We start from the raw sequence: 15,696 nt of genomic DNA on the forward strand, positions 1-15,696 counted from the left end.
TTCTTAAACTATTTGATTGTCAACACAGACTGTGTGTTATTTCAATTCAATTCATTCTAGGCTTGCTGGGCCACTTCAGTGGGTATTTAAGAGTTGTCCACATTGCTGTTGCTTGAGAGTCACATGTAGGTCAGACCAGGCAGATTTCTTTCTCTAAAGGACGTTTGTGAAGCAGATAGGTTTTTAATGACAAATTAATAATAGTTTTGTGATCACCAATATTGAGACGAGCTTTCAATTCTAGAGTTTATTAATGAATTTAATTTGAATTCCACCAGTGACTGTGGTGGGATCCGAACCCAGATAATTAGCCTGGGTGTCTGATTACTGGTCCAGTGACATTACCACTACACTACTGCCTCCCCAATGCCATTTCAAAAATTTCCAGTTTCCTGGCCTTAACCGTCTTCTTTTCACCACGAATGCCCAATCCCTCTCCATCCCCATCCCAGACCAGGACAGCCCATTCTTTGCTGGAACGGAGGCCCAAACCAGTCCCCATCCACCACCAGCCTTCTCCACCTGGCTGAACAATTCCTGGGACTCAAATCACTTCCCCCACATAAATATAGTGAGCTGTGGCTGCTTTTTCATAAGGCATTCCTTGGTTCCAAACCCACTCAAGTACATTTCTTCACCTATTTTTCTAGTAAGGAATGGGTCAGTGCAGTTTCCTGCTCTCACACAAAACTGGAAAACGTCGTCCTTAACAAGGATTCCCCTTCATTATGGTTGACAGGGCCACCTGAAATCGTCCATCCCATTTCTTGGAGGTACGCTCTTATCCTTCCCTATCCCTCTCAGATATACATTAGGGTTTCTCTTCCACCCCCACATTCCATGGATCATCCTCTGCCATTTCCACTACCTTGATGCTACCACCAAATAGCAAAAAGGACCATTTCTTCCTTGATACCCTATTCCACTCTTCAATCACCTCTTGCATTCCTTTGCCACCTTTCTGTGAAAGCACAGTTGATTCAGCACTTGCCCTTTTACATTCTTCCTTCCCATGTCCAAAGCCCCAAACACTCCTTCCAGGTGGAACAATGATTTACTTGTACATCCTTCAAGTTGGTACACTGTATTCACAACTCATTCATTCTCCTCTACACTGGGAAGACCCAAGGAGACTGGGTGATCACTATGCAGACCACCTCCATTCTGTTTGCAAGAGTGACCCCAAACCTGGAGTCATCTGTCTTTTAATTCTCAAGCCCAATCCCACTCAAACTCTCTTCCACTGCCTTCGGCACTAATCCACTGAAATGCAACAGAAGCTCAAGAAACAGCGGCTCATCTTTCAATTTAATGTTGAGCCCAAAAGGTTGTATTAAACCATTTCAGTTAACAATCACTGTCCCAATTTTTCTATTTATTTGCTATTTCCATTTACATCTCATCCATACCAATCTTTTGATTCTTTACTCATTCCATTACCATATATTTTTGCTTTGCACACTCAACTCTTGCCATTTAATCTCTTTTGTTTTCCAACCCATCATAGACCTTCCTTTTGTTCTCTCCTCCGATTTCCCCTTTTCACTGCTCCGATCTGTATCTGCCCAAAACCAATTCTACGTCCAACTCTTGTCACTTCGAACGAAAGGTGTTTGGCTGAAAAGGTTAACCCTGTCTCGCTCTCCACTGATGCTGCCTGTCCTCCTGAGTATTCTTCCAGTTGCAATTGTGTTCGGTCTTCACTTTCAGCAAAGACAGAATTGGATTTTTACTATTGAAAAAGAATCAATTCTATGATGTGCAGTGAAAGATGAAGAAGCAGAGCATGCTACTTTACCTGTTGTCTGTACAGTGTAGTGTAACTCCATGTGCTGCACACAGGTCAGGGAGCTGTGGCACTGGTCTGTTTCGAAGATCGGATGCCTTCAGAGGACATGACATAATCGGCTCAGAGCTGTCCAGCCTGCCATCGTACAAATCATTCACTATCATTTCGCCTCGAAATTCAAAGAGCGGCGAGTCTGGCGGAGTGCTGGTTAAACTCTGCGTTTCTGCTGACGTGGACTGTTCACTTGTAAAGGAAAAATTTGAGCAATCAACAGAATCAGAAGGCAGCGACGTCCCTTCTGCAGTGAATTTGAGCGGTGGGGTACCGTGATGGATCCGTGGCGGAAGTGGGGGTCTGATACCCACAGCATCGGGTGGCTCACATGACCTACCAGCCCGCTCAACCGCACCTACTTTCAGGTTTCTACCAACTGGAAACTTCTGCTGTGTTTCAATCGCCTGCATTTGGGGAGATGGAATTGTGTTTTTCGAGTTAACACATCCAGCAATGTTCACTGGGACTGCACGGTCTGAAGATAAGCCACCAGCAAACAAAGTTCTCAGTTTTGACACAGGCATGCTTTTTTCAGCTTCCTCTACATCTTCATCACTAATTTTAGTCAGGGTATGCAAAGCAAAACCCTGACTATCACTTGAAAAATCAGCGTCCCTGGTCAATAACTTATCAGGACTTTTAGATACAATGGACACATCTGCTTCCGGAAACACAGAGCTCAAATGTTTCAGTATTCTTTTACGATGTCCTGTTGGAACAATCCCAATCTGAAGAAGAATCTCATTGTTCAAGTGTTTACAGTCTCTGACAGCAAAGTAACCAGATTGTTTGAAATGGTCAACGTACTGCCCCAGATGAATGCTGATCAGCCAGTCTGCGATATCACCACTAGCCTCACTGGATGACAGCATTGTGGCCATTTCACTCTCATTCCAACTTTCACAATTTACAATTCACATCATCGGTTCCCCACACCCCCACCTCCTCCCCAACACAAGCTCGATGCAGCCACTGGATTTCCGAACCAACTTGAAAAGTCATCAGATGTGGAACTTCATGTTGCAGTCAGAAGTGATATTTCTTCTCCTCATGATGGCACAGGCAAACAGCAACATTGTACACACAAAACCTAGAAGAAAAGAAATGAAAATTAGTCAATTTATCACCAAGGTAGAAGCGTTAATGTATGCCATTCAGCCTTTTGAGTCTGCTCTCCACCTTGTTGGTCATGACAGTGCATTATTTTACCTAATCCCAGTTGCCTACCTGTTCTTCATATTCCTTAATCTCAAATATCCACATTTATTTTAAACTCTTCACTTGATTCTACATGCGTGGCCTTCTGGGACAGTGCATGCTACATTCTCACTAATCTGCTGTTTTATAGAACATAGAACATTACAGCGCAGTACAGGCCCTTCGGCCCTCGATGTTGCGCCGACCAGTGGAACCAATCTAAAGCCCATCTAACCTACACTATTCCAATATCATCCAATAACCATTTGAATGCTCTTAATGTTGACGAGTCCACTACTGCTGCAGGCAGGGCATTCCACGCCCTTACTATTCTCTGAGTAAAGAACCTACCTCTAACATCTGTCCTATATCTCTCACCCCTCAATTTAAAGCTATGTCCCCTCATGTTAGCCATCACCATCCGAGGAAAAAGGCTCTCACTATCCACCCTATCTAATCCTCTGATCATCTTGTATGCCTCTATTAAGTCACCTCTTAACCTTCTTCTCTCTAACGAAAACAACCTCAAGTCCCTCAGCCTTTCCTCATACGATCTTCCCACCATACCAAGCAACATCCTGGTAAATCTCCTCTGCACCCTTTCCAACGCTTCCACATCTTTCCTATAATGCGGCGACCAGAACTGTACAAAATACTCCAAGTGCGGCCGCACCAGAGTTTTGTACAGTTGTAGCATGACCTCATGGCTCCGAAACTCAATCCCTCTACCAATAAAAGCTAACACACCGTATGCCTTCTTAACAACCCTATCAACCTGGGTGCCAACTTGCAGGGATCTATGCACATGGACACCCAGATCCCTCTGTTCATCCACACTATCAAGTATCTTTCCCTTAGCCCAGTACTCTGTATTCCTGTTACTCCTTCCAAAAAGTGAATCACCTCACACTTTTCCGCATTAAACTCCATTTGCCACCTCTCAGCCCAGCTCTGCAGCTTGTCTATGTCCCTCTGTAACCTGCCACTTCCCTCCACACTGTCTACAATTCCACCGACTTTAGTGTCATCCGCAAAGTTACTAATCCATCCTTCTACGCCCTCATCCAGGTCATTAATAAAAATGACAAACAGAAGTGGCCCCAAAACAGATCCTTGCGGTACACCACCAGTAACTGAATTCCAGGATGAATATTTCCCATCAACTACCACCCTCTGTTTTCTTACAGCTAGCCAATTCCTGATCCAAACCACTAAATCACCCTCAATCCCATGTGTCTGTATTTTCTACAATAGCTTACCATGGGGAACCTTATCAAACGCTTTGCTGAAATCCATATATACCACATCAACCGCTTTACCCTCATCCACCTCTTTGGTCACCTTCTCAAATAACTCAATAAGGTTTGTGAGGCACGACCTACCCTTCACAAAACTGTGCTAACTATCCCGAGTCAAATTATTCCTTTCAAGATGATTATAAATCCTATCACTTATAATCCTTTCCAAAACTTTGCCCACAACAGAAGGAAGGCTCACTGGTCTATAATTACCAGGGTTGTCCCTACTCCCCTTCTTGAACAAGGGGACAACATTTGCTATCCTCCAGTCTTCTGACACTGTTCCTGTAGACAATGACGACCCAAAGATCAAAGCCAAAGGCTCTGCAATCTCCTCTCTAGCCTCCCAGAGAATCCTAGGATAAATCCCATCCGGCCCAGGGGACTTTTACCCTTTCCAGAATTGCTAACACCTCCTCCTCATGAACCTCAATCCCGTCCAGTCCAACAGCCTGCATCTCAGTACTCCCCTCGACAACACTGTCCCTCTCCTGTGTGAATACCGATGAAAAATATTCATTTAGTGCCTCTCCTATCTCTTCAGACTCCATGCACAACTTCCCACGACTGTCCTTGACTGGCCCTAATCTTACCCTAGTCATTCTTTTACTCATGACATACCGACAGAAAGCTTTAGGGTTTTCCTTGATCCTACTTGCCAAAGACTTCTCATGTCCCCTCCTTAACTCTTTCTTCAGGTCCTTCCTGGCTAACTTGTAACTCTCAAGCGCCCTAACGGAGCCTTCACGTCTCATCCCTGCCTGACAGGTACATATTTATTGAGGACGCGTAGTAGTTGTTCCTTGAACAAGCTCCACATTACAATTGTGCCCATCCCCTGCAGTTTCCTTCCCCAACCTATGCCACCTAAATCTCGCCTAATCGCATCATAATTTCCTTTCCCCCAGCTATAACTCTTGCCCTTTGGTATATACCTATTCCTTTCCATTGCTAAGGTAAACGTAATCAAATTGTGGTCACTGTCACCAAAGTGCTCACCTACCTCTAAATCTAACACCTGGCCTGGTTCATTACCCAGTACCAAATCCAATGTGGCCTCGCCTCTTGTTGGCCTATCTACATACTGTGTCAGGAAGCCTTCCTGCACACATTGGACAAAAACTGACCCCTCTAAAGTACTCGAACTATAGCTTTTCCAGTCAATATTTGTAAAGTTAAAGTCCCCCATAACAACTACCCTGTTACTTTCGCTCCTATCCAGAATCATCTTTGCAATCCTTTCCTCTACATCTCTGGAACTTTTCGGAGGTCTATAAAAAACTCCCAACAGGGTGACCTCTCCTTTCCTGTTTCTAACCTCAGCCCAAACTGCCTCAGTCGACGAGTCCTCATCAAATGTCCTTTCTGCCACCGTAATACTGTCCTTGACTAACAATGCCACACCTCCCCCTCTTTTACCACCTTCCCTGCACTTACTGAAACATCTTAACCCTGGAACCTGCAACAACCATTCCTGTCCCTGCTCTATCCATGTCTCCGAGATGGCCACAACATCGAAATCCCAGGTACCAACCCATGCTGCAAGCTCACCCACCTTATTCCGGATGCTCCTGGCGTTGAAGTATACACACTTCAAACCACCTTCCTGCCTGCCAGTACACTCCTGCGACTCTGAAACCTCATCCATGACCTCACTACTCTCAACCTCCTGTACACCGGAGCTACAATTCAGGTACCCACCCCCTGCTGAATTAGTTTAAACCCTCCTATAGAGCATTAGCAAATTTCCCCCCCAAGATATTGGTACCCCTCTGGTTCAGGTGCAGACCATCCTGTTTGTAGAGGTCCCACCTACCCCAGAAAGAGCCCCAATTGTCCAGGTATCTGAAACCCTCCCTCCTGCACCATCCCTGTAATCATGTGTTCAACTGCTCTCTCTCCCTATTCCTCTCCTCACTATCACGTGGCATGGGTTTCAAACCAGAGATAACAACTTTGTTTGTTCTAGCCCTAAGCTTCCACCCTAACTCCCTGAATTTCTGCCTTACATCCCCATCCCTTTTCCTACCTGTGTCTTGAGTGCCTATGTGAACCACAACTTGGGGCTGGTCCCCCTCCCTCTTAAGGATTTCGAAAACACGATCCAAGACATCATGAACTCTGGCTCCTGGGAGGCAACACACCAACCGCGAGTCTCTCTCGTTCCCGCAGAATCTCCTATCCGTCCCTTTAACAATGGAGTCCCCAATGACGAATCCTCTACTCCTCTCCCCCCTTCCTTTCTGAGCAACAAGGACAGACTCTGAGTCAGCGACCTGTATCCCATGGCTTACCCCTGCTAAGTCGTCCCCCCCAACAGCATCCAAAAGTGTACTATCCCCAATTTATACTACATTTCTTTTTTCTCCCCTCACTTGAATGGCTCCCTGTACCCTGGTGCTGTGGTCAGTTTGCTCATCCTCCCTTTCCCTTCCCTCCTGAGCTACAGGGCTGGACTCTGTGCCGGAGGCACGGCCACTGTTGCTTCCCCCAGGTAGGCTGCTCCCCCCAGCAGCACTCAAACAGGAGTACTTATTTTTAAGGGGCACAGCCATCGGGGTACTCTCTAGTACCTGACCTTTCCCCTTCCTAACTGTGACCCACGTGTCTTCCTCCCGTGGCCCCGGTGTGACCACCTGCCTGTAACTCCTATCTATCTGCTGCTCATTTTCCCTGACCAGACGAAGGTCATCGAGCCGCAGCTCCAATACCGTAACGCGGTCCTTTAGGAGCTGCAGTTCGATGCAACCGGCGCAATTGTTCCTGTCTAATGCCAAATTTTAAGATCATGTTGCCTTTTTCTGAATTCTCACCACAGAGAAAATCATTCCCTATCCATCATTCAAAGATTGACATCAAATAAAGGAAAGGAACATTGAGAAGTGCAGCTGGATCAAGTAAATGGGGTTTAAAATTACCTGCTAATCCTGGCAAATAAAATTCCATAGCGAGCTGTTAAAACTTGTTCTCCAATCGATTTAGATTACAATGTCAAGGACACAAACTGAAATTGCAAACATTTTTTTCTCCTATCTCTTAGGACCGACTGACCCATGTTCAACTGCTGGTTACATGGAACCCTTCTCCACTTCGGCCTTCGAAGTTCTCGTTTGAATATTTGCTACTACCGCCAAGATCTGCATCAGCGGCGGCTCCACCCGGGCCCGGGCCCTGGACTTCTGTGCTCACCGCAGCGGCCCTCCTACTCGTCGCGGCATAGCCCCCGCGGGCTCTCCAGTGCACTTAAAATGTTTTATAAATTCTACAGTCAAGTAACCCAATTTGCACCCCACCCCCCACTAAAAAAGTGGTAACATGCCAGAGTGTCAGTTAGTCTACACTCATTATCAGTTTAACTGACATGGGAGACAGTAGGTGCACTAAAAGTACTACCAGGTTAATGCCAAACAAACATGGGTGTTCCTCACTTTCGTAGTACTGCTCTCTTTATTCATTTCCCAACAACTACTGTTTGCTCACCTGGCTGCAGGTGCATATTATTTCCAAGAACTGGTTGCTTTTTAAGTTTAGAAACTTCATTTTCTTTTTAGAATACCCATTGAAAAACTGGGAACATGACTTTTCTCAACTCTTCAAAGACACTCAGTGCTGCAACTTATAACAGTAACTTCAAAGCAAAATACTGTGGATGCTGGAATCTGAAACAAAAACAGAAAATGCTGGAAAATCTCGGCAGGTCTGGCAGCATCTGTGGGGAAGAGAATAGAGCCAACATTTTGAGTCTAGATGACCCTTCGTCAGCTCTAGACTCTTTAATACCAAAAATATATTAATGCCTAAAGTAATGTTCAGATGGTCCATTACGAGTAACAAACAGTATAATGGATGATTTGACTGTGTTCTTCTGTCCTCTCAATTTCCCTGTCCCCAAAAATTGAGGATCCAAAGTCAGAATTAAAACAATGCTTGTACCAAGAACAAAGAACAGTACAGCACAGGAACAGGCCCTTCAGCTCACTGAGCCTGCGCCAATCACGTTTACCTATCTCGACCAACCGCTTATTTCCCTCTATTCCTCACCTGTTCATGTGTTTATCCAGATAAGTCTTAAATGTCGCTAATGTGTCTGCCTCAACCACCTCACTTGGCAGTGCATTCCAGGCCCCCTTCATCCTCTGTGTAAAAAACTTCCCCCACACATCTCTACTGAACCTTTCCCCCCTTACCTTGAACTTGTGCCTCCTTGTAATTGTCATTTCTGCCCTGGGAAAAAGCTTCCAACTGTTCATCTTATCGATGCTCCTCATAATTTTATAAACTTCTATCAGGTCGCCCCTCAGCCTCTGTCTTTCCAAGGAGAACAATCCCAGTTTATTCAATCACTCCTCATAGCCAGTACCTTCCATACTAGCCAACATTCTGGTAAACCTTTTCTGTACTCCCTCCAGAGCCTCCATGCCCTTCTGGTAGTGTGACGACCAGAAGTGGACACAGTATTCCAAATGTAGCCTAACCAATGTTTTATATAACTGTAACATAATTTGCCAACTTTTATACTCGATACCCCAGCCGATGAAGGCAAGCATGCCAGATGCTTTCTTCGCCACCTTTTCCATCTGCGCTGTCACTTTTAAGGATCTGTGGACCTATACTCTCAGATCTCTCTGTGTCTCGGTGTTCTTGATGGTTCTGCCATTTACTTTATAGCTTCCACCTGAATTGGATCTACCAAAATGCATCACCTCGCATTTGTCCGGATTAAATTCCATCCGCCATTTCTCCGCCCAATTTTCCAGCCCATCTAGATCCTGCTGTATTCTCTGGATATCTTCATCACTATCCGCAACTCCAGCAATCTTAGTATCATCTTCAAACTTGCTGATTAGACCAGCTATGTTTTCTTCCAAGTCATTTATATATATTACACTTCTTTGTCCCAAAGATTGACATCATCTGGACAAGTGCTTCTGTCACATTCTCTCTTCCTTCCTGGCTGCCAACTAAATCTCCCTTAAAGTTCCACCTGGCCTAGCCCTGAACCAGTATCTTCGCCAGATTTCTCTCCCATCACTTCTCATACCATTTCCAAACTTATCTTATCGATCACATCCATCTTCTAGGTCCTCATCCCACCTGACACTAAATTACTGACCACCCTAACATGCCTCCCTTGTCCACAAACTAACTGACATAGTAAAGGTTCCCCCTCCTTGGATATTGTCCCAGTCTCTTTTAAAGCTGCCGTCATCGGCCCCTCTTCAAAAAAAACCCCACTTCCAATTCTCTGTCTCTGTAAACTATTAACCGCTCTCCAACCTCCTTTTCCTCCCATATGTTGTCACCTCCCGAATTCATGTTCATGTCCAAACTCCACATCTGAATCACTCCAGTCAAGCCTCCCTCCATGTCACGTTACTAAAAGAGCTCAAATCATTGCAACAAATTACATGCTCTGTGGTTGACTTCTCTGCAGTTTTTGATCTTGTCACTCACACTATCTGTGAGGGAGTGCCCTCACCTATTTGCTCGTCATCCTGCAAAAGCATCTTTTGCTGCTTCAACACCTAAAGTAACCCCAGCATCTCTTCTAGGTCCCTTTCTTTTTTTTTCCCATTTACATGCTGCACCATGTTAGCAATCATCCAAAGATAGGGATCAGAATACAGATGTGCACAAACAATATCCAGCTCTACCTATCCACTGCCTCTCTCACCTGCTGGTGTTATCAGTCCACTTGTCTAATGTCTAGTCCTGGATGGGCCACAATTTCTTCCACTCAAGAGAATGCTAAAGGTAATATCATAGCCTCCACTTCACATGCACAATCTTGGCATCCTGATACCTTGTTATCCTATTTCACTCCATACGCTCTCCATCATAAAACTACCTACTTCCACATCTGTAACACTACCTCTCTCTGCCCATACGTCACAGTTCATCAGCTGAAATCCTCATCCACGCCTTTACTTATTTCCAGACTCAAATACTTCAATGTCCTTTTGGTTGAATTCCCATTCTCTATCCACCATAAACTTCAGCTTATCTAAATGTCTACAACACACATCCAGTACCAAGCCCTGCTCACCCATTACCTTTGTGCTCTCTGACCTACATTGACTACCAGGTCCTCAATGCCTTAAGTTTCAAATTCCCATTATGGAGTCCATGGCCTCAACCTTCGCTATCTCCTACATTCATACAACCCTCAGGAGAACTCCCCCATCTCTCTGCTTCAATATTTATGGTTGTTCCTTCAGCCACCTAATCTTTTCACTCTAGCTTTCCCTGCTTAAACCTTTTTGCTCCTCTACCACTCATTCCTCCTTCAAGATCCTCCTTAAATCCACCTCTTTGATTAAGCTTTTAGTCAATCCTCTTAACATTTCAACCTCTACAGTTTGTATCCACTTTGGTGAAGTGGACTGAATGTGTTTTTTTTGTGTTAGATGTGCTCTACATATGCAAGTTGTTGCTCCTGGTACAGCATGCTAGTGCTCTTTACATGGGTACGGTCAGATTATCCATTGTATAGACTTAATGACGATTGACATTATTTTAGAATGACTACTTGCATTTGCTTTTCTCTTCGCACCTCGGTAGCCTGCAAGCTCACTTTTCGCTGTATTTGTATTGTGCACTATACAATGACAATAAAGTTGAATTGAATATAGATTCAGAATTTAAAAACAGTATTTTATATGTTATATTTGGCTGCTACGAAGGAAGTTGCAGGATTTTGACCCAGTGACAGTGAAGGAACAGCGATATAATATCTGCACAAAAAGCAAGTCTCAACTATTTCTGGGCAAGTTTTCGGAGAAAGGAAGTTCTATTTTTATTCCCTTCCTGCTCAGCACGGTTTCTTCACAAACTGCTTTCTAGTGGTTTCACATACACAAGATTCAAGAGGACTAAATATTACTACACTTCAATTCGCCCCAATATTCTCATTCTCTCTCACGTGTGGAGACACTAACAAATGCTGGGGTTCCATTTTGAGCCATCTTCCAGCAATCAGCTTCTAATATCTGAATACATCTTTGCCTAATTGCTCAGGTGGATTCAAAACAATTGAAAATGTTCATGTCTACAATGTCACATTTGGGTTTTCATACATTCATTTCAGCTTGTTGTAACATTAATGCATTTACTGCCTCAAAAATAATATGTTCTTGGTCCTCAAGATTGGAAGTTAACCAATTGCTTTGTGTTTTTTTAATATTCTACATTAAAGCTCAGCTCAAAATTGCGCCATAATTTAACAGCACCTATGTTACACATACCAGCCTAAGTACCACATAATTAGCATTTTTAAATCGCTAATCTACTTTCTTTTGTGATCAACAACGTGGCTGATTTAAACGTTGACAAATTTATATGAGCCTATTTTGTGTGTAATTCAAGAATTCTCTTTCAAGTTGTTTGTCAAATTTGGATTGATTAGCTGTGATGATCTTGCATTTTGAGGGGAATACTTTCTCAAGAGGCCACGGAAATTCAGCATGTCTGCTAAGGAGGCAACACAGTGGTTAGCACTGCTGCCTCACAGCGCCAGGGACCCAGGTTCAATTACTGGCTCGGGTCATTGTCTGTATGGAGTTTGCACATTCTCCTCGTGTCTGCGCGGGTTTCCTCTGGGTGCTCCGTTTTCCTCTCTCAGTCCAAAGTTGTGTGGGTTAGTTGGATTGGCCATGCTAAATTGCCCCTTAGTGTCAGGGGGACTAGCTAAGGTAAATGCATGGGGTTATGGGGATAGAGCCTGGGTGGGATTGTGGTCAATGCGGGCTCAATGGGCCAAATGGCCTCCTTCTGGACTGTAGGATTCTATGACTCTCACCAATTTTTACAAATGCACCATATAAAGCATCCTTTTCAGATGTATCACAGCTAGGTATGGCTCCTGCTTTGACTAAGACCGCAAGAGAAACTACAATAAGTGTGAAGGCAGCCCAGAACATCCCGCAAACCAGCCTCCCATTTATTGACTCCGTCTACACTTCCCGTTGCCTCGGGAAAGTAGCCAGCATAATCAAGGATTCCATGCACATCAGACATGCTCTCTTCCACCTTCTTCCATCAAGAAAAAGATACAAAAGTCTGAGGTAACGTACCAACCGACTCAAGAACAGCTTCTTCCCTGCTGCCATCAGTCTTTTAAACGGACCTACCATATATTAAGCTGATCTCTTTCTATACCCTTTCTGTAACTGCAACACTATATTCTGCAGCCTCTCCTTTCCTTCTTCCCTATGTCCTCGATGAATGGTATGTTTTGTCTGTATAGCTCACAAGAAACAATACTTTCCACTGTATCCCAATACATGTGACAATAATAAATCAAATAAAGACTACTTTGAATGAAATTCAGCTGGCTAAATACCTCACCTGGTACATATCCCCTTGTTCTATTGTCATTATTTTAATACCGTACAGGACTGATCCTCCCTATTCCAGTTAGCATCTTACCTATTCAATAACATCCTCTCTGCTGACCTGCACACCATCTAAAAAACAACAAAAGCTTGCCTACTCCATGACACCACCCATCTGCAACCGCAGAGAAGCCCGAGACTCGGTGATGTTACCTCATCCCATCCATCACCTCAGACAGGAATCATTACAAAGTGGGAGTGATAAGAGCCTCACTTGAAGAGGTGCACGTGCCGAAAGGATTGTTTTGGAATCAAAGACAAGCTCGAGAGAAGCGAGGGAGACAGTCGAGGGGCTGTAGATAACGGAAGGGAGAGGGAAACATGGAGAATGGGAAGAGACAAGAGAGCAGCCTAGGAAATGTGACCAAGGGCTGAATGTAGGATCAGTGTGTGGAGCAGCTGGAATCTGCAGCAGCAATGTGCAGGTTGGAACTCAGCACTATAAGGCCAGCCAGTAACAGAGCGAATGAAACCTAGGGACTTTACTGTGGGCAAACACTGAAATATTATTTCTACTGTTGGCCAAGTATCAAACAAGGGGCCTGAGGCCAAGCGTTCACACGGAAAACCCAGGGGTGGGGGAAAAGAGAGAAAATCTCTTCAACTGATTTACAATAGAGTGTTTAATCACTGAAGATTGAGGTAGAGAACTAGAACATTATTCAAAAAGGAATGAAGTGAATATTTGAAAAGCAGGAGTGCAAAAGAATCTGGGGGAAGGAGCGACAGCATTCAGCGAGCAGAGCCAAACTGCCTCCTCGCGTCACAATTTCTATCATTCGATGGAATCTCTCCTTTATGGAGTCCGAGCCCAGGGAGACATTTAGAAACATTAATGCTGGGGATGGTGCAGCTTTTAAGAAGCCTGCTCCCCTTTTTTTACAATCCCTCAGATTGGCCCGTGCCAGCTGGCTTTGATCTGTGACATTGGATGTGGTGGAGTCAAGAGAGTTGGAGCTAATCTCTCTTATCTTTGGACTCTGGTTTGAATAAAAATGACAACTGCAGTTCAAGAGCTGTCATCTTTGTTCAAACTAGAGTCCAAAGATAGAGAGGGGCCAGGCCTATTAGAAGTGGCATCAAATGGGGAGCCTTGTCCCATCTTTTGCAGTGAGATCATCGAATCTCTACAGTGCAGAAAGAGGCCATTCTGCCCATTGAGCCTGCACTGACAACAATCCCACCCACGTCCTATCCTCGTAACCCCACATATTTGCCCTGCTAATCCCCCTGACACTAATATTTAGCATGGCCAATCAACCTAACCTGCACATCTTTGAACTGTGGGAGGAAACCGGAGCACCCAGAGGAAACCCACGCAGACACAGGGAGAATGTGCAAATGCCACACTTAAGTGAATTAACATTAATTATTGGTGGAATCAAAGGTGCTCCAACAGAGGTTTCCTATCTGCAAACCACTCCCCAACCTTCACCAGCTCACAGGTAGTCTCCTGAATTTCTCATGCAACAGTGGTTTTGCAATAGCTGCTAACTGTTGAGAAACTCAGTTGCAAGGTGCCTAATATTCTGAAGGTAAATTCTATTTGCAGATGTCACATGATCAGAGTGCCACACCCTTCAAACCTTCAGGAATGCTTCCAAACAGATTTTGCAACAACCCTATGTCCCAACAGCTTCTGAACAGTCAACAACTGAAAGCTAAATAAAGTTTTTCCAACCTTCCCTCTGGCACTAAGGTCAACTTTGTGACCCTTTGCTGCACCACAACCAGTGCCTGGATGTTTCCCCTGTGGCATGGTGAGCAGCCAAACCTCCCCACTGAATTTCTTTGATTGGAAGTGTGGAAATTTTGATTTGTAACATCACACTATTTAATTCTCGACTTCTATCAGAATTCATTTCTTTGCTAAATAAGATTGCATCACCTTTCCCCTTGGAAAATTGTATTGAGGTAGATGGTCAGCCATGATCAAGCTGAAAGACAGAGCAGGCTGAAGGGGCCAAATAGCCTACTCCTATGTTCCTCCTATCTCCCTGGAAGGCTCCTGAACAAGAGGAGGAAAAAGGAAGTGTTTCAAAGACGCCCCGAAGACTCAACTCAGGAAATGAGACATCAACATCTGGGAGATCCTTGCTTAGAAGTGACCTACTTGGAGGAACCTCCTGATTGAAAAGACACAACTCTTTCAAAACATCCGATTGCAAGAAAAGCCCCAGAAAAGGAGCCCAAGAAAGGAATATCAGTCATCTCGAATCCAAGGACCGAACCCACCTCCTGGAAACACCTGCCAAGTGTGCAGTTGGAGATGCGATTCTAGGATCAGGCTCATCAGCCACACAAGGACCCACAGAATCCATGACCAGTTACACGGAATTTCTTAGGCGGACAATCATACTCATTAGCAAGTAATCGCTGGAGAAGAATAGTGGAAATGTACTGGAATTATAGAATCCCTACAGTGCAAAGAGGCCATTTGGCCCATCGAGACTGCACTGACAACAATCCCACCCAGGGCCTATCCCTGTAACCCCACATATTTACCCTAGTTCCCCTTGACAGTAAGGGGCAATTTAGCATGGCCAATCAATCTAACCCACTTCAACAAAGGGTCATCTGGACTCGAAGCGTCAGCTCTTTTCTCTCCTCACAGGTGCTGCCAGACCTGCTGAGATTTTCCAGCATTTTCACCTTAGGTTTCAGATTCCAGCATCTGCAATGATTTGCTAACCCACACATCTTTGGACTGTGGGAGGAAACCTGAGCATCTGGAGGAAACCCACGCAGACATGGGGAGAATGTGCAAATTCCACACAAGGCCAGAATTGAACCTGGGTCACTGACACTGTGAGGCAGCAGTGCCAACCACTGCGCCACCGTGCTGCTTGTTTAACAGTCTAAAAACTTAAAGTTACTTGTCATTGTTAAGTAGTTGATAGTCAATACAAACACTTGAGTTGGTAGATTGGCTGTAACTTTCAGTTTCAGAATGTGACAGTGCAGG

The 15,696-nt window shown here is 44.6% G+C and overlaps 1 protein-coding gene across 3 annotated transcripts in view; it reads right to left on the minus strand.

Moving 5' to 3' along the window:
* arap2 (ArfGAP with RhoGAP domain, ankyrin repeat and PH domain 2) overlaps window positions 1–15,696 on the minus strand; it is a 361,519-nt gene that overhangs the window by 307,357 nt on the left and 38,466 nt on the right. For 2 of the 3 annotated variants that reach the window (XR_013498288.1, XM_078215698.1), the window contains exon 2: window positions 1,799–2,933. Coding sequence is in view for 2 of the 3 variants with exons in the window: in XM_078215698.1 (XP_078071824.1) it covers window positions 1,799–2,724 (926 nt within the window). In the remaining variant the exon portion in view is untranslated. Of the gene's footprint in view, window positions 1–1,798; window positions 2,934–15,696 lie in introns of those variants that run through there. The other variant, XM_078215708.1, reaches the window with a different exon arrangement.

This window comes from Mustelus asterias, chromosome 1 (genome assembly GCF_964213995.1).
Source record: "Mustelus asterias chromosome 1, sMusAst1.hap1.1, whole genome shotgun sequence".
Classification (NCBI taxonomy): domain Eukaryota; kingdom Metazoa; phylum Chordata; class Chondrichthyes; order Carcharhiniformes; family Triakidae; genus Mustelus; species Mustelus asterias.